Source organism: Scyliorhinus torazame, chromosome 18 (genome assembly GCF_047496885.1).
Source record: "Scyliorhinus torazame isolate Kashiwa2021f chromosome 18, sScyTor2.1, whole genome shotgun sequence".
Taxonomy (NCBI): Eukaryota; Metazoa; Chordata; class Chondrichthyes; order Carcharhiniformes; family Scyliorhinidae; genus Scyliorhinus; species Scyliorhinus torazame.
Genome location: NC_092724.1, coordinates 28,338,853 through 28,358,103, shown reverse-complemented (window position 1 = coordinate 28,358,103; position 19,251 = coordinate 28,338,853). Strand labels below are relative to the sequence as shown.

General features: G+C 45.8%; 1 protein-coding gene across 6 annotated transcripts in view; it reads right to left on the bottom strand.

Moving 5' to 3' along the window:
- The window catches only part of dot1l (DOT1-like histone H3K79 methyltransferase), a 123,190-nt gene that overhangs the window by 24,650 nt on the left and 79,289 nt on the right, over window positions 1-19,251 (bottom strand). For all 6 annotated transcript variants that reach the window (XM_072482456.1, XM_072482455.1, XM_072482460.1 and 3 more), the window contains 3 exons: window positions 16,137-16,254; window positions 14,961-15,595; window positions 9,321-9,523 (listed from right to left, as the gene is read on the bottom strand). In XM_072482456.1, coding sequence (XP_072338557.1) covers window positions 9,321-9,523; window positions 14,961-15,595; window positions 16,137-16,254 — 956 coding nt within the window. The remainder of the gene's footprint in view (window positions 1-9,320; window positions 9,524-14,960; window positions 15,596-16,136; window positions 16,255-19,251) is intronic.

The window sequence follows — 19,251 nt, the reverse complement described above, 5'->3', positions numbered from 1 at the left end:
CACCAAGTGAAAAATCAAATAGAGGGAAGGGTATCCACGTGATACAAAACAGGCACGTACAAAACAGGCACGTAAAAGGGACCAGTGTCACAGTCAGATGACGAACTGCCGTTGAACGTACTGGGCATTGCGGGCACAACTAATCGTTACTGGGTCACTCCTTTACTGAATGAGCAACTGGTAAAACTGGAGGTGGACACTGGCACAGCCATTTCATTGGTACTAGAAACTGTTTACCCAAAGAAACTACGACACCTGACTTTAAAACCCCATAACTCTTAAAACAAATATTGGAAAAGTGTTGCTGTGGAGAGGCTGTATCGATGTAAATGTGCAGCTAAACGGACAGGCCGCAGACTTGTCTCTGCACGTCGTTCAAGGTAACTATCCAGCCCTAATGGAGAGAACTTGGCCAGAGAGAATCAAGCAAAACTGGGCTGATATGAATTTCATGTCCGAGTCCAAAGTAGTTTTTCTGAAGATATTAAAGAAACATGCCAGTCTTTAAGGAGAGCTGGGAAGCATAAAAGAGATCTGTCAAACTAAAGATTAAGGGTGAAAGCCAAACAAAGGCTAGATCCATGCCATATGCCATCAGGCTTGAGGGCGAGGTGGAATTAAAAGGCTGGTCAAGACAGGGGTCCACGAACCCATTAATGCAAGTGATTGGGCAACGCCCATTGTACCGTGAAGAAGGTGGTTCATTAGGAAAATGTGGCGATTTTAAAGTCACCATCAATCTAGTGCTGTGCAGAGCAGTACCCTCTGCCTTTAACTGATGATTCATTTGCTGGGTTGGCTGGAGGCCAGCAATTCAGTAAAGTTTACTTTCGTCAAGCTTATCTTCAGATAAATATAGATCCCGATTCACAACAATATTTAACAATCGTGACACACAAAAAGGGCTCGTCAGATATAAAAGACTTAGATTTGGCATCACATCCGCACCGGTGTTATTTTAATGAGACATGAGTCAAATTCTAAGTGGACTAGGTATTCAGTAGTACTTGGATGACATTTTTGTTACTGGAAATGAATGAATAGCATCTTCAAAACTTAGATGCTACACTCCAGCGACGAGAGGATTATGGACTACGAGTACGGAAGGATAAATGTGAATTCGCCAAATTCTCTATAAAATACCCGAGGCACGTCATAGATGCAAAGGGACTGCACAAATCACCTTCAAAAGTAAAAGCCATAACTGAGGCACCTGTACCTCAAAACATACATCAACTTTGTTCATTTTTGGGCATATTATGTGGGCAGCACAATGGGTAGCACTGTTGCTTCACGGCTCCAGGGTCCCAGGTTCGATTCCCGGCTTGGGTCACTGTCTGTGTGGAGTCTGCACGTTCTCCCTGTGTCTGCGTGGGTTTCCTCCCACAAGTCCGGAAAGATGTGCTGTTAGGTAATTTGGACTTTCTGAATTCTCCCTATGTGTACCCGAACAGGCACCGGAATGTGGCGACTAGGGGCTTTTCACAGTGACTTCAGTGCAGTGTAAATGTAAGCCTACTTGCGACAATAAAGATTATAAATTAAACTATTACGGAAGATTTGTCTCAAATCTAGCAACTATTCTCAGACCTTTACACAACTTATAATGTAAAAACAGGAAGTGGAAGGATCAGTGAGAGAAGGCCTTCATAAAGGCTAAGGAGGCATGACTAAATTCAGAAGTCGTGTCACGCCTTGATCCGAAAGTACCATTGCAAATGACATACGAAGCATCACCATATAGGGTGGGAGCAATGGCTTCTCACATAATGCCCAATGGTGAAGGGAAGACAATAGTGCTTACATCAAGATCCTTGAACAAAGCAGAAACAAACTACGCACAGATAGAGAAGGAAACTCTAAACATCATTTTCGGGATCAAACGTTTTTACCAATACTTATATGGATGGAAATTTACTTTACTAACATATCATCGACCACTGACAATGATACAGCAGCGAGCTGGAGCAAAGATGGGCATTGCTGTTGTCAGCACGTACATTTACGCTAAAATATTGTAAATCTAATCTCCATGGAAACACTGATAGACTCTCTAGATTACTTTCACCTAATGAGTTGTTAATGAACAGTTTGAGTGATAATATTTTCTTTGAGTGGTAATATTTTCTATTTCATAGTCAATAACATTCCTGCAACACAGGACAAGTTAATAAGTATACCAGAAATAATCCACTCCTATTAGACGTTATGGACATGGTATTTTGTGGCAAGACTGCAGGAGCAAACCGGGAGTTGAAGCTATCTGCTTGGGTAATCTTTCCTAACATTTCCTTATATGGTTTAGTGTCAAATTTTGCTTGATAGCATTTCTGTGAAGCAAAGGGATGTTTTATTACCTTAACTGGGTTAGAATCATTGAACCATTCCAACACAGAAGGAAGCCACTTAGTCCATTGAGCCCACACCGGCTCTGCATGCGCAATGTAAATACAAATTGTTGTGTTTAATATAAGCTCTATTGACCCGAGAGCACTACAGTGCTTTGCCCCTATTCATTCACATGGAACACTTGCCAGCTATTGAAGCTTTCCTGGAACAATTCTGAATCTATTTTGTGCTCGCATTTGGTTTCTAACTAACCTCATGATTGATTTGATTTTTATTTTTATTTAAATATATGCTTCTTGACAAATTTAGCAATTCAAACCCTTCCTGCACCTCAAATATACCTTTTGAATTCTAGATCATCAGCAGTCTCAGCAAACATGGTCAAATGAATCCTCTAGCTTCTGCTGACAATGTAATTCAATTTTGTATGATGAGATGATTTAGGACATCGACAGGAAAAAAAAAAATCATACCTTGAAATGATTAGATGCCGACTTCCAGTTGCGGTGACGCGGAGCTAAGCCATACGTTTCGGCAGCTCCCGCGAAAACGGACTTTCGGGCTCACCAGAGGAGCCCCAACGGAGTTTTATTTTGACTGATCCCGTGTGGGAAGGAGCAGTGAGGTTCCCCCCCACAAAATTTGTCAGGGAGCAGCGGTGGAGCAACGAGGAAAGAGGCCATGGAGCAGAGAACAAAACGGGGAGAAGAAGGCAAGATGGCGGAGTGCAAGCAGCGTGGGGGCCAGACCAGCAGGAGTTCTTCATGAGATGTGTAGAGGTGCTGAAAAAGGAGGTGCTGGCGCCGATGCTGTTGGTGATCGAGGGGCTGAAGGAGACCCAGGCGGTGGAGCTTCATGACGTGAACGATAAGGTGAACACCAACGAGGACGATATCCAGGGCCTGGCGGTAAAAATGGAGGCGCACGAGGTGGTGCACAGGAGGTGGGCCGAGAGAATTGAGGTCCTGGAGAACAGGTCGAGGAGGAAGAACCTCCGGATTCTGGGTCTTCCCGAAGGAGCGGAGGGAGCTGATGCTGGGGCGTACGTGAGCACGATGCTCCATTCGCTGATGGGTGTGGAGGCCTCTCCGACCCCCCCTGGAGCTGGAAGGGGCTCACCGGGTCCTGGCGAGGAGACCCAAGGCAGATGAGCCGCCAAGGGCGATAGTGGCAAGGTTCCATCGCTTCGTGGATGAAGAAAGTGAGCTGAGATGGGCCAAGAAGGTGTGGAGCAGCAGATGGGAGAACGCGGTGATCAGAGTATACCAGGATTGGAGCGCGGAGGTGGCAAAGAGGAGAGCTGGCTTCAACTGGGCCAAGGCGGTGCTGCATAGAAAAAGAGTCAGGTTTGGCATGCTGCAGCCTGCGCGACTGTGGGTCACTTATCAGGACAGACACGATTATTTTGAAACGCCAGAAGAGGCTTGGCCCTTTATACAGATGGAAAAACTGGACTCGAACTGAGGGGGTGTGGTTGTATATGGGGTTGTAAATATGGGAAAGAATATTTTGTGGGTGGGATGATGGATGGGGATGTGGGTAGAGTTCTGGTTAAAATGGGGATGTGGGTAGAGTTCTGGTTAAAATTCCTAAAATTTCCTTTTTTCCTGTCTGTAGACAAAATGATGATGGGGAATGTGAGCGTCGGTCCTGGAGGGATGAGGGAACTGGGATGATGGCCGCAACAGGAGCTGCGCCACAGGGGGCGGGGCTGGTTCAGGAAAGCGCGGGCTTTTTTCCCGCGCCAAAAGGGGGGGGAAAATGGAGGAAGGTAAGGAGGAGGAGAGACTCCCACACGGGGAGATCAATGGGAAGGCGGGGGAAGCCGGGGTCAGCAGACTCACGGAAGTAATATGGGGAGAGCAAAAGTGCTAGATGTGGATCTAGCGGGGGGGGGGGGGGAAAGAGAGAGAAAGAGAGAGAGGGGAGGATTCTAGGGTTGCTGCTGCACTGTCCGAGGGGGAACTGAAAATGGAAGAGGTGGTCGGGGCGGGGGTTCCCCACCTGGGGGACTGGTGGGAGGCGCGAGCACGGGACTGGCCTAAGATAGGAGATGGCTAGTCAGTGGAGGGGGAGGGGGGGGGGGGGGGGGGGGGGGGGGAGTAACCCCCACAATCTGGCTGATCACGTGGAATGTGAGAGGCCTAAATGGGCCGTTTAAGAGGACCCGAGTGTTCTCGCACCTAAAGGGACTGAAGGCAGACGTGGCCATGCTTCAGGAGACACATCTGAAGGTGGCAGATCAGGTCAGGTTAACGAAGGGATGGGTGGGACAGGTGTTCCATTCAGGGCTGGATGTGAAGAATAGACGGGTGGCAATACATGGGAAAGTGGGTGTCATTTGAGCCCAAGAACATAGTAGCGGACAAGGGAGGCCGATACGTGATGGTGAGTGGTAGGTTGCAGGGGACGGAGGTGGTACTGGTGAATATATATGCCCCAAACTGGGACGATGCTGGATTCATGAAACGGATGTTGGGGCGTATTCCAGACCTGGAGGTAGGGAGCTTGATAATGGGAGGGGATTTTAACACGGTGCTGGACCCAGCATTAGATCGTTCCAGATCTATGACGGGGAGGAGGCCGGCTGCGGCCAAGGTGCTTAGGGGGTTTATGGATCACGTGGGGGGAGTAGATCCGTGGAGATTTGCCAGACCTTTGGCCAAAGAATTTTCTTTTTTCTCCCACGTACATAAGGCCTACTGCCGGATAGATTTTTTTTGTTTTGGGCAGGGCACTGATCCCGAAAGTGGAGGGAACGGAATATTCGGCCATAGCCATTTCAGACCATGCCCCGCACTGGGTGGAGCTGGAGCTGGGGGAGGAGAGGGACCAACGCCCGTTGTGGAGGTTGGATGTGGGACTGCTGGCAGACGAGGAAGTGTGCGGGGGTGTATTGAAAGATATCTGGAGGCTAACGACAACGGGGAGGTGCAGGTGGGAGTAGTATGGGAGGCGCTGAAGGCGGTGGTCAAGGGAGAGTTAATCTCCATCAGGGCTCACAGGGTGAAGAGCGAGGGCAGGGAAAGGGAGAGGTTAGTGGGGGAGATTTTAAGGGTGGACAGGAGCTACGCAGGGGCTCCGGAACTACTCAAGGAGAGACAAAGTCTCCAGACGGAGTTTGACCTGTTGACCACAGGGAAGGCAGAGGCACAGTGGAGGAAGGCACAGGGGGCGATATATGAATATGGGGAGAAGGCGAGCCGGATGCTGGCACACCAGCTCCGTAAGAGGATGGCAGCGAGGGAAATAGGTGGAGTCAAAGATGGCAGGGGAACTACGGTGCGGAGAGCTGGGAAAGTGAATGAGGCTTTTAAGGCCTTTTACGAGGAAATGTATAGGTCCCAGCCCCTAGGGGGAAAAGAGGGGATGCGGCGATTCTTGGATCAGTTGAGGTTCCCAAGGGTGGAGGTGCAGGAGGTGGCTGGTCTGGGGGTGCCAATTGGGGTGGAGGAGCTGGTTAAAGGACTGGGGAGCATGCAGGCAGGGAAGGCCCCAGGGCCGGATGGGTTCCCGGTGGAGTTCTACAGGAAGTATGCAGACCTGTTAGCCCCGTTGCTGGTAAGGACCATCAATGAATCAAGGGAGGGGGGGGAGAGAGAGAGACCCTGCCCCCGACAATGTCAGAGGCGATGATCTCTTTGATCTTAAAGCGGGATAAGGACTCACTGCAATGTGGGTCATATAGACCGATCTCGCTCCTTAATGTAGATGCTAAGTTGCTGGCAAAAATGTTGGCCTTGAGGATTGAGGACTGTGTTCTGGGGGTGATTCACGAGGACCAGACAGTATTCGTAAAGGGTAGGCAGTTAAACACTAATGTGCGAAGGCTCTTAAATGTGACAATGATGCCATCGGTGGAGGGAGAAGCGGAGATAGTGACAGCCATGGACGCGGAGAAAGCCTTTGATCGGGTAGAGTGGGAGTATCTCTGGGAAGTGTTGAGGAGGTTTGGGTTCGGGGGAGAGTTTATTAGTTTGTTTAAGCTCCTGTGTAAAGCCCCGGTAGCGAGTGTGGTCACGAACCGGCGGAGGTCGGAGTATTTCCGGCTGTATCGAGGGACGAGGCAAGGGTGCCCCCTATCCCCTCTGCTGTTCGCATTAGCAATTGAACCTTTGGCCATGGCGTTACGGGAGTCGGGGAAATGGAAGGGGGTGGTTCGAGGGGGAGAGGAACATCAGGTGTCGCTGTATGCAGACGACCTGTTGCTGTATGTGACGGATCCAGTGGAGGGGATGGTTGAGGTAATGCAGATCCTACGGGAGTTTGGAGACTTTTCGGGCTATAAGCTCAATGTGGGAAAGAGTGAGCTCTTTGTGATCCATCCGGGGGACCAGGGAAGAGGGATAGAGGACCTACCGTTGAGGAGTGCGGAAAGGAGCTTTCGATATTTGGGGATTCAGGTAGCTAGGAGTTGGGGGGCACTGCATAAACTCAATTTGACGCGATTGGTGAAACAGATGGAGGAGGATTTTAAAAGGTGGGACATGTTGCCACTCTCGCTGGCGGGTCGGGTACAGTCGGTTAAAATGGTGGTCCTCCCGAGATTTCTTTTTGTATTCCAATGCCTCCCAATTGTGATTACGAAGGCCTTTTTTAAGAGGGTAAGCAGGAGCATTACGGGATTTGTGTGGGCGAGCAAGACCCCGCGGGTAAGGAGGGGGTTCTTGGAGCGTAGCAGAGTTAGAGGAGGGTTGGCATTGCCGAATCAGAGTGGTTATTATTGGGCAGCCAACGTGGCAATGATCCGTAAGTGGGTGATGGAGGGAGAGGGGGCGGCGTGGAAGAGGTTGAAGATGGCGTCCTGCAAAGGAATGAGCCTGGGGGCACTGGTGACAGCACCGCTGCCGCTCTCGCCGACAAGGTATACCACGAGCCCGGTGGTGGCGGCAACGCTAAAGATCTGGGGGCAGTGGAGACGGCACAGGGGTGCGACGGGAGCCTCGGTGTGGTCCCTGGTCAGAGACAACCATCGGTTTGTCCCAGGAAGGATGGACGGGGAGGGGGGGGGGGGGGGGATTTCAGAGCTGGCATCGGGTAGGGATTAGAAGAATGGGGGACCTGTTCATTGATGGGACGTTTGCGAGCTTAGGGGCGCTGGAGGAGAAGTTTGGGCTACCCCCGGGAAACGCTTTCAGGTACATGCAAGTGAGGGAGTTTGTGAGGCGGCAGGTGAGGGAAATTCCCCTACTCCCGGCACAGGGGATTCAAGAGAGGGTGATCTCGGGCGTATGGGTCGGGGAGGGCAAGGTGTCGGCGATATACCAGGAGATGAAAGAAGAGGGGGAGGCTTTGGTAGAGGAGCTGAAGGGTAAATGGGAGGAGGGGTTGGGGGAGGAGATTGAGGAGGGGCTATGGGCTGATGCCCTAAGTAGGGTTAATTCCGCTTCGTGTGCCAGGCTTAGCCTGATACAATTTAAGGTGGTTCATAGAGCGCATATGACGGGGGCGAGGCTGAGTAGGTTCTTTGAGGTGGAGGACAGATGTGGGAGGTCCTCAGGAAGTCCGGCGAACCATGTCCATATGTTTTGGTCATGCCCGGCACTGGAGGGGTTCTGGAGAGGAGTGGCGGGAACAATATCTCAGGTGGTGAAAGTCCAGGTCAAGCCAAGCTGGGGGCTAGCACTATTTGGAGTAGTGGACGAGCCGGGAGTGCAGGAGGCGAAAGAGGCCGGTATGGGTGGGGGGTTGTTTGTAAGGTGGAAAATATTGTTATTGAAAAATTCTTAATAAAAATATATATTTTTTAAAAAATGATCAGATGCCTAGGATTGCTAAACTAGAGCCATATTACTTTAGTGGGCGAGTAGCAAGGCTAGGTAAGTAAAATACCGGCAAATTTTCAAGCCAAAGTCAAACGTCATAAACATTTTCAAGAAGATACAAACCAGAACTAGAAACTTAGCAACGGTATGAAATGAAAATCGCTTATTGTCACAAGTAGGCTTCAAATGAAGTTACTGTAAAAAGCCCCTAGTCGCCACATTCCGGCGCCTGTTCGGGAAGGCTGGTACGGGAATTGAACAGTGCTGCTGGCCTGCCTTGGTTTGCTTTAAAAGCCAGCTATTTAGCTCAGTGTGCTAAACCAGCAAAAACTCAGGTGTCTATAACAATCAAGTTTGCTGCCGGTAGAAAACCAATGCCTTACAACTTGGCAACAATGAAGCACAGACAAATTTCCCAGGGGGACACTATAAATGCTTCTTCTATCTCTTGTGGTAGGACAGTGTCACATGCTACTCACATGAAGACTGAGCCTAAGAAAAACTGTTCAGACAAACCTTTTAAACTTCACAAAACTTTGCTTTTCAAGCTAATTCTACTGGTAAAAACAATGCTTTGCTGCCTTCAAAGATTTCATATAACACATTTAGTAGTGCAATCTTTCAGGTATAGAAAACATCAACTGTAAGATTCTATATATTGCCCCAATAGCTGTACATATAAAGGGCTGACAAGTAAGTGGTCTCCAAGATGTGGTTTTCAATAAATCCATTCATCTGACTTCTACATATCAAGAACTCACAATGTAACACTGCTGCATGCATTTCTTGTTAACTTCAAATTGCTATAGTATAGTTACCATTATTCCAAATGCTCATTCAAATAAAATTAGACCCACCCACTTTGCCAATCGCTGCAAAAAAATGTTAAAATAGGATTAACTCAGCAGATGCTCAAATTAGATCAAACTAGACCAATAGTCATAGAATTAATTAAGTGCACAAGTTATACAGAATTATTGAGGGCTGATGGATAATAAATTCTGAATTAATTCCATTGGTTTGCACTTCCCTTCATTTGTAACAAACTTAATCGTGTTCATCAAGCCCCAAGGAATATAAGAGGCAGTGGTATAATTTTCAATTTAAATGAATATTTCTTCACTTCAATGACAAATTACTCATTTTTGAAATATAAATCCTGCAAAGTTATAAAGTTATGCACATCTTTGTTTACAGGAGCATTACCTTCCATTAATCTGCTCCGTTTCCTCCTCCTGCTCTTCATCAGATGTAAGTGGAGAATAATGAACACCATTGGAGGCAAACACCTTTTTCTTTTTCAAACTTGAAGGTCCTTCATTATCCTGATGGGGAACGGGAGAGCTTTTCACTGAAGTTTCTGGCGACGAAATTGCTGTTATTTCCAAAGGTTGGTTGATGTTATTGACCTAAAAAAACAAAATTTTTAACACTTTTATGATTTTGTAACGTTTCTATATTTGGCGTAATGTTCCCTGCATTTTGGAACCATTTCATATGCCAAGAAGCTTGGGCAACAAGTGGTGGGGTGTAGTTAATTATGATATTCATCAAAGAAGAAAATTAGTGACCCACTGCCTTTATTCAACAAGAGTCAAAACAGTTTGGAAATAATTTGACTATTCATGTTAAGATTGAATTTTCTTGTTTGGACCATGTATGAATAAGAACTGAAAGCTGAAGCAGACTGTGTCAACCATAATAATTATACATTCACTTTAAGCTTCACAAGCAACACATCAGATCAGCTTCATATTTTGACAGGGAAAAACAGTAGCAAATTGAACCCGTTATATCGGAGACATACTGACAAACAGGAGAATGTAAATTTGAGTAAGTCATAATCCAATTGAGCAGTATTCTATTCAGTCCACACCCCCAGCATATACAAAAACAAAGAGATGCCATCAAGTGCAGGAAGCAATGCAGACAGGGGCCACATGATGAATCTTGCTGAAATTGTTGCTAGCTGACTATTCACCGGGTCCTGACTGACTTCATTCTAGGGTATTAAAAGAAGTGGCTATGGAGATAGTTGATGCACTGGTTTTAATTTTCAAAAATTCCAGATTCCAGGAATGGATTAGAAAATAGCGAATGTACTTTTTCCCTTCAAAAAAGGGAGACACAGAAAACTAAAGGTCAGTGGGCTTAACATCTCTCATTGGGAAAATGTTAGAAGCTATTATTAAAGACAATATAACAGGGCAGTTAATCAGGCACAGTCAACATGGTTTTGTGAAAGGAAAATGATGTTTAACCAATTTATTGGAGTTCTTTGAAGTAACATATCATGCTGTGGATAAAGGAGAACTGGTGGACGTGCCATACTTAGATTTGCAGAAAGCATTTGATAAGGTGCCACATCGAAGAATATTGTGGAAAATAAAAGGTTGTGGTCTAGGGAATAGCATATTGGCAAGGATAGAAGATTGCGAACAGTAAATAGAGTCAGCATAATGGGCCAACTTGTTGGCAAGATGTAACGAGTGGTGTGCCACCAATCACCAAATGTTGATGGGTGTCAACCTTTTACAATTTCTATACACGGTGTAGCTGAAGGGACCAAAAGTATGGTTGCTAACTTTGCTGATGACACTAAATTCACCTGAGAAAGGAGCAGTGCTCTGAAAGCTAGTGATTTGAAACAAACCTGGTGGACTTTAACCTGATGTTGTAAGACTTCTTACTGTGCTCACCCCAATCCAACGCCGGCATCTTCACATCATGGACACTACGATGTGTTGTGAAGGGCACATAAGGAGGCTACAAAAAGTTATAGATAGGTCGGCAAAGCTTTGACAATTGGGAGTAGAACGTCCGTAAATGTGAAATTATCCATTTATCATGAGAAATAACGCATATTATTCAAACGGTAAGAGGTTGTGGAGCTTGGGGATACAAAGGGATCAGGGTGTCCGAGTGTATGAATCACAAAGGGTTAATATGCAGGTCCAGCAAGCAATTAGGAAAGTTAATAGATGATCATTTATTGTAAGGGGAATTAAATATAAAAAGAGAGAAGTTATGCATTGATATTTGTAGTACTGTGTAGAGTATTGGTCTCCTTATAGAAGGATGCAAGCAAATGCATTGGAAGCAGTTCAAAGGTTTACTAGACTGGAATCATAAAGTACTAGAGGCTCTTGGGCCCATCGGTCTGCGCCACCCATCAAGCATCTATTCTAATCCCATTTTCCAACACTTGGTCTTATATGCTATGGTGTTTCAAGTGCTCATCTAAATGCTTCCTAAATGTTGAAGGTTCCCACCTCTGCCACCCTGTCAGACAGAGTTCCAGATTCCCACTACCCTCTAGGTGAAAAGGCTTCTCCTCAAATCTCAATCTCTTGCCCCTTACCTTAAATCTATGCCCCCTGGTTACTGACCCCGCTACCAAGGGGAAACATTGCTTTTAATCTACCCTATGTCCTTCATAATTTTGTACACCTCCATCAGCCCCCCCCCCCCCCCCCCCCCCCCCCCCAGCCTTCTCTGCTCAAAGGAAAATAACCCCAACCGACCAAGCCTCTCTTCATAGCTGAAACGCTCCAGCCAAGGCAACATCCTGGCAAATCTGCTCTGCACCATTAGTGCAATCACATCCTTCCTACAGTGTTGTGTGCCAAACTGTACTCTAGCAGTGGCCTAACAAGCATTTCATACACCTCCATCATAATCTCCCATCTCTTGGCTAAAAAAGGCAAGTATCCCATATGCCTCCTCATGGAACGAGAGGGCTGTCTGCAGAAAAGGTTGGGATAGGCTAACAAAAAAATAGGAACAGGAGGTGGCCATTCGGCCCTTTGAGCCTGTCCACCATTTATTATGATCATGACTGATTATCCAACTCATTGGCCCAATCCCACTTTCACCCATAACCTTTGATCCCCCTCGCCCCCAAGTGCCATATGTAACTGCTTCTTGAAAACATGCAATGTATTGGCCTCAACTACTTCCTGTGGTAACGAATTCCACAAACCGACCACTCTCTGGGTGAAGAGATTTCTCCTCATCTTTGTCCCAAATGGTCTATCCTGTATCCTCAGACTGTGACCCCTAGTTCTGGACGCACCCACCATCAGGAACATCCTTCCTGCATCTACATCTGTCCAGTCCTGTTACAGAATTTTATAGGTTTCTAGGAGATCCTCCCTCATTCTTCTGAACTACAATCCTAACCGATTCAATCTCTCCCCATACATCAGTCCCGCCATTCCTGGAATCAGACTGCACTCCCTCTAGAGCAAAATCATTCTTCCTCAGATAAGGTGTGGCCTCACCAAGGCCCTGCATAATTGCAGCAAGACATCCTTGCTCCTGTATTCAAATCCTCTCGCTATGAAAGCCAACATACCATTGGCCTTCTTTAGCGCCTGCTGTACCTGCACGCTTACCTTCTGTGACTGCTGTACGAGGACACCAAGGTCTTGTTGGACATTTCCCTCTCCTAATTTATGGCCATTCAGATAATAGTCTGGCTTTTTGTTTTTGTAGTGGATAACCTCTCATTTCTCCAAATTACACTGCACCCGCCATTAATTTGCCCACTCACTCAACTTGTCAAACTCACACTGAAGGATCTCTGCATCCTCCTCACAGCTCACCCTCCCACAACTTGTGCTATTATCTGCAAATTTCCCTCATCTAAATCAATATATATTATGAATAGCTGGGGTTTTGAGCACTACCCCTGCAATACCTCCACTATCATTCCTGCCAATTTGAAAAAACCCAATAATTCCTACACTTTGTTTCCCATCTGCCAACCAGTTTTCTATCCATCTCAATACACTACCCTAATCTCATGCACTTGAATTCTACACATTAATCTCTTATGCGGCACTTTGTCAAAAGCCTTCTGAAAATCTAAATATAATAATAATCTTCATTATTGACACAAGTAGGCTTACATTAACACTGCAATGAAGTTACTGTGAAAATCCCCTAGTCACCACATCATGGCACCTGTTCAGGTACACGGAGGGGGAATTCAGAATGTCCAATTCACCTAACAAGCACGTCTTTCGGGACTTGTGGGTGGAGCACCCGGGGGAAACCCACTCGACACAGGGAGAATGTGCAGACTCAGCGCAGACAGTAACCCAAGATGGGAATCGAACCCGGGTCCCTGGAACCGAGAAGTAAGTGCTACCCACTGTACTACCGTGCCGTCCGCATCCACTGGATCCCCCTCATTAACCAGGCTTGTATCCACTGGAATTTAGAAGAGTAAAAGGTGACTTGATTGAAACATACAAGATTTTGAGAGGTCTTGTCAAGGGGAGGTGGAGAGGATGCTTCTTCTTGTGGGAGAATCTAGAACCAAGGTAACTGTCTGAAATGGGTGACCCCTTATTGGGGTTAGGCAGAAATGTGGACCGGAGGCTTTTGATGGGTTAAGAGCTGAGTTTTGTATTGATAGGACAGTAAGGATAAACTGGAGACTATTATAAATTCAACAGTGGGGGTAGGCCAAGGGTTCTCAGGTCAAACTAATTTTAAAAAAATATAGGAATAATACCTTCTTCACCAAGGGAAGGAGGAAACCGGGAGCAAGGGTTGTTTCAGAGTAACAAATAAAAATGGCTAAACGTTTCTAACATGGTCGCAGATTAAGTCAATCACGGTTATGGCATTCATTTAATTAGCTTCAAAAGACCTCAATTTTATTCAGTAAAGCCAAACAGGTTCCAATTCAAGCACCATCCTCAGCAACAAAAATGAATGGTGGAAACCTCAACTAAGACAGGCAGGCAAGCAAAAAAGATTTAAAGGTTGGTTTAATATAAAACTTTCCTCAATCTATTTTTATTATTGTTTTACTTAATCTATATTTTTTAAAACAATAATCACTTCCCAAATATATAGTCTTAAACAATCTTGGGTCGCAGTCAACACTGGGGACTCTGAAAATGCACACGGTTTACTTGGAAGCTGTATTCACCAGAGTTAGGTACAGCAATCCAATGTGATTAAGTCAGCACTGTATCTGTATACACTCTCACCTTTAAATTTTGATGTCCTTCCTTTGGTGAGCATTCTTTTGTCAGAGTCCTCAGAACAAAGGGGCATATGCTTGTCTATCATCAATAAACCTGCACACAATAGGCAATTTGACCAAGTATTGGTACTTCAGCACTGGATGATGCCAAAGTTGCCCCAGTACTAACTGGCCGTTGCAGCAAAACATAAATCAAAAGCCCTGGGGGCACATTTTCATACAGGAAATGGAGGAATCAGGATCTAGCAAACTGTTATTCAGAAAAATCACTTTGCAATTAAATTTTAACACTATAGTCTGTTGTGAACCAACACCTGCAGGGCTCAACATAACTGAGGTTGAGATCAAGGTATACCTGAACAGCCCATGATACAGGGTGGCATCCACTAAACTTTAGAAAATGGGTTTACAACACAAACTAAATTCAAGGAAATGAGTTTATTTTTTATTTAAAAAATGGAACTTCTACAGTTGACAAGAAAGCGAAGAAAGTTTAGTAACTAACAAAAACATGCACTCTATGGTTAATGATAGAGATATGAGGCAAGAAACATTGCATTAGACTATGGCACAAATTTCTTAAACGAGGCTGTCTTCCAAGATAACTTCAACAGAGGCTAAAGAATGAATACAAATATAACTACTTGAAAAGAAAAAATTGGCTTATCTGTACATCTGTACAGCCCTAAAATAGCCATACTAAGACAACATCCAATGGGGAACACATTACGGCATTTGTACTGCAAATACAACAACAAAGAATATTCAGATAGGTTTTGAGTCAAAAGTAAGTGCCACCTTCCAAAATAATAACAAAGATTGGAATAAATCAAATCACGTACCATGGAACTTATATTCAAAGGAGATCCTGAAGAAAGTCCTAGTGCAGCAAGCAGGGATTTCCTTTTAGGAGAGCTGCCTGCATTTAAATTGGATGTCAAAGAAGAACGTTTTCTTCGGCCCTTCCTTTTTCCTTCTTGTGTTATCATCTGCCCAGATTCCAACTTGATGGCTGAAGTAATAGGAGGCTGTTTATTTAAAGTAGGTTGCTTTATATTTCCACCATTAGCAGTGGAAAATATTATTCTCCGTTTGGATTCATTCTCCTGATCCGAGGCACCTTGGTCTGACTGTAAATCTTTTTTTATTACCTCTGAGAAGGTCTTTTGTGTGTCTGCATACTGTAAAACCCCACCAGTGCTTGGAGAACTAGTTAGGTTTTGAGAACTGGACAGCCTCGGGCTGGCTGAATGTTGTGTCGTTGGAGAGTTTTGTTCAGAATTCCGAGACTGCATCAGGTGCACTGTTGGATGCTGTGGGTTTATGCTCTGCAAGACAGAACTGTTGGCAAGGATACCTACACTGGTGGAATCAGAATCTTCTAATAATGTCTTGTCATGACTATTGAGCGTTGACTGGATGGGAGAACCAGAATGGACTCCATTGACCGCCACAGAGCCAGCTGAGTAACAAAAACCTACAAAACGATAATCACATTGTAACAAACCAGCTTTGATAAAGAATCTACCATTCAGTTTTTAATATTGCTTGGCATGTATGTATATATTAAAATGAAAAAGTACAAACATTTCCAAAATATCACGAATTGATTTCTTCTCAATGTTATGGTACATCCATGTTCATTCATACATAACCACGTAGAAGATCCAAGATATAATTCCAGACTTCTAATACATTTAGCATCAAATTATTTGTAAATTGCAGATATATATATATCACTTCAAATTATACTTTTGAAAAGATAACACATTTTACTCGTGAAATCCCCTTCTGCCAACAATTTATTAAAAGCAAAGCATGCTGGGTTATACAAAAGCACCATAATACAAATGGATTAAGTAGTTATGATACATCAATAGAGTATAATATTCATGTTATGTTAGAAGACAAATTAAAAATTCTGATCTAACCAACATCAAGTACTTTCATATCATTCAATCAAACACAAATGCAACCTGCTCAATGTTAATTTCAACACAAAATCAAAAATAAAGTACCTGAGTTAGCCAAAGACTGTGATTTATTTCCAGCCACATTTCCATAGGTAGCACCATATTGTTTGTCAAGCATTGGTAAATCACGATTTGAAACGTGAATGGGGCTAGGTGTGCTTCTCTGTAAAATATATCAAATGAACTGATATTTTCACAAAAACATCAAATGATTTGATTCTAAAATAATATACAAGAAAACAAATGTTTGATATTGCCTTCTCTTGAAAATCTAAGCAACCTGCACAGAAACCAGGAGCAATGAAATGCAAAAATAATTAAATTGTAGAGTATCACAGAGCTTTAATTCATTCAGTGAATGAGTAATTTAAAAGCATCCTTCATCTGCAATCTTAAGAACCTTGTTCCTTTGCCCTTCTCTAGAGTCAAGGGTGATGGGCTTCTTTGCCATTAACAATTAAGACTACCTGATTAGTATCCTCTGCCACTTCCTTCCCCTATCCCATAGGGCCAGACTTCCTCCAAGGTTCCCTTTGCTAAGCCCTGAAATTGCATTTTTGTCTCATTTCTCAACTGCCCCCAATGTCCTTACCAAATTTATATTATTCGTGAGAAGTCCCGTACCAGCGGAGGTTATTAATGAAGGCCCGCCTTTTCAAACTTGCCCCTCGCCCAAGGTGTGGTGATCCTCAGGTTAAATCACCACCAGTCAGCTCTCGTCCCCAAAGAGGAAAGCACCTATGGTCAGCAGGGACTATGGCGACTTTACTTTTACATGTGATGGCATGTTCTTTGCATTCCCTGATAATCAAGAGGCTGCCCCAGGCATCATGCCCACTGCACCCCCATCTCCCCAAAAAACTTGGGAAACTGGTCTAAAATAGGTATAGTTAGTTCCTTTAGAAGTAACACTTGCAGGGGATCTGAAGGCATAGGCACTCAGGCACTGACTCCAGATATAGGTGTATGGAATTAAGAAGCAGAAAGAATCGTAAACAGTTGAAGAAGTGTGCAAGCAAGGGCAGTGTGGAGGCTGCTGCTGAGGACAATATGGCCGATGTCCAGACCCCAGTGCAGACAGCCCAGCCAACAACGGAGCATCTGTTGAAGGTCATCCAAGAGGGCTTCACCACGCTGGAACGGGACAGTTTAGATCCGATCCCGAAATCAATCGAGCGCCTGGAGCACAGGCTGGATGCCCAGGATCGGATGATCCAGAAGCTGGAGAAGGCGCTGGAGGAGCAGGTGGATCACCAAATGGTGGTGGAGGTGGAGATGGGGAGGCTGAAAGACCAACAAAAAAGGCTTCTGGAGAAGGTGGAGGACCTGGAAAATAGGTCCCGTCGGCAGAATTCAAGAATCATTGGTCTCCCGGAGGGGGCTGAGGGAGTGGATGCTGCCGGGTATGTGGCAGACATGTTCCAGAACGCTGTTGGGGTATGATGTCTTCCCTCGTCCATTGGAGGTGGACAGGGCGCACAGAGTGCTGGCGAGGCAGCTGTGAGCGTGCCCCCCCCCCACCCCCGGTGCGATGGTGGTCAGGTTCCTGGACAAAGCGCAGGTGCTACAGTGGGCCAACCGCACGTGGAGCTGCAATAGGAACAATAGTGTCTTTCGCATCTACCAGGACCTGAGCGTGGCGGTGGACAGAGAGAGGGCAGGCTACAGGCAAGTCAAAGAGATTTTGTTTAAGAAGCAGGTGAAATTTGGGCTGCTATACCCGCCGCGCCTTTGGGTCACGCACGAGGGACAGCACCATTATTTTGAGGAGCCCGAGGACGCGATGGACTTTGCCAAGAGAGAAGGGCTGATGCCGAACTGAGGACTTTTGGATTCAAGTTAAAAAGTTATTGAGTGATATTTATATGTTTTTCTTGTTTCTTTTTTTTTCTTCTGTATTGGAGTTTTTGTTGGTGAAGAGGGAATTTAAGGTATTTGGTTCTGGGGGCTTTGTGTTCTGATGGGGGTGGTTGGAAGTGCCTATTACTTACTTTGTATTACTTGAATTGCATTAGTGTCGGGATTTTCTTTGTTCCTTGTTTTCTTTTCTAGAGCAATTGCTTGAGGATGGCTGGTTTGGGGAAGTGGTGTCGATGGGCGGGGGGGAATGGGTCAGAGGGAACAATAGGTGGGATACTTGTTGGCGCCAGAGTCGAGAGCCACCAGGCTAGCTGGGTGAGCTGGTCTACGGAAGCCAGGTTGGGGTGGGGTGCATATAGCTAGTTTATGGCAGAGGTTAGGTTACAGGGCATTGTTGCTGGGGGGGGGGGGGGGGGGGGGGGGGGGGGGGGGGGGGGGGGGGGGAAGAGAGAGAGAGAGAGAGAGAAAGAGGGGTAGTTGATCTGTTGACAAGGGAGGGACTTGGGTTTAGTAACATGGAGGCGGTCAGAGGTGGGGGCTGCCAGGAGGCGGGCCAGGGGAGGCACGACACAGAGGCTAAGGGCGGGCGCAAGAAAGGAGATGGCTGATCGGCGAAGGGGGGGGCACAGTGCCCCCCACCAGGCTGATCACCTGGAACGTTAGAGGGTTCAACGGGCCGGTAAAGAGGGCACATGTGTTCGCGCATCTGAGGGCGCTGAAGGCGGATGTAATTATGCTACAGGAGACTCATCTGAAAGTAGCTGACCAGGTCAGATTAAGGAAGGGCTGCATGAGCCAGGTCTTCCGCTTGGGGCTGGATACTAAGACCAGAGGGATCGCGATTTTGGTTAAAAAACGGGTGCAATTCGAGGTGAGTAGCACAATTTCAGTTGGGGAGGTAGATTTGTCATGGTGAGTGGCAAGCTCGAGGGGGTGAGGGTAGTTTTGGTCAATGTATATGCCCCAAATTGGGATGATGTTGATTTTATTAAGAGACTGCTGGGGAAGATACCTGACCTGGACTCGCACAGGCTGATTATGGGAGGTGATTTTAATACAGTCCTTGACCCCAACCTGGACCGGTCATGTTCAAAAACGGGTAGGGTGCAGGCAATGGCAAAGGAACTGAGGGGGTTCATGGAGAAAATGGGAGGGGTTGACCAATGGAGGGCTAGTCGGCCGACGGAATGGAGTTTTCGTTTTATTCACATGTTCATAAGGTGTATTCCCAAATTAATTTTTTCATCATGAGCAGGGATTTGCTGGCGGGTTGATGGACGTAGAATATTCGGTGATCGAT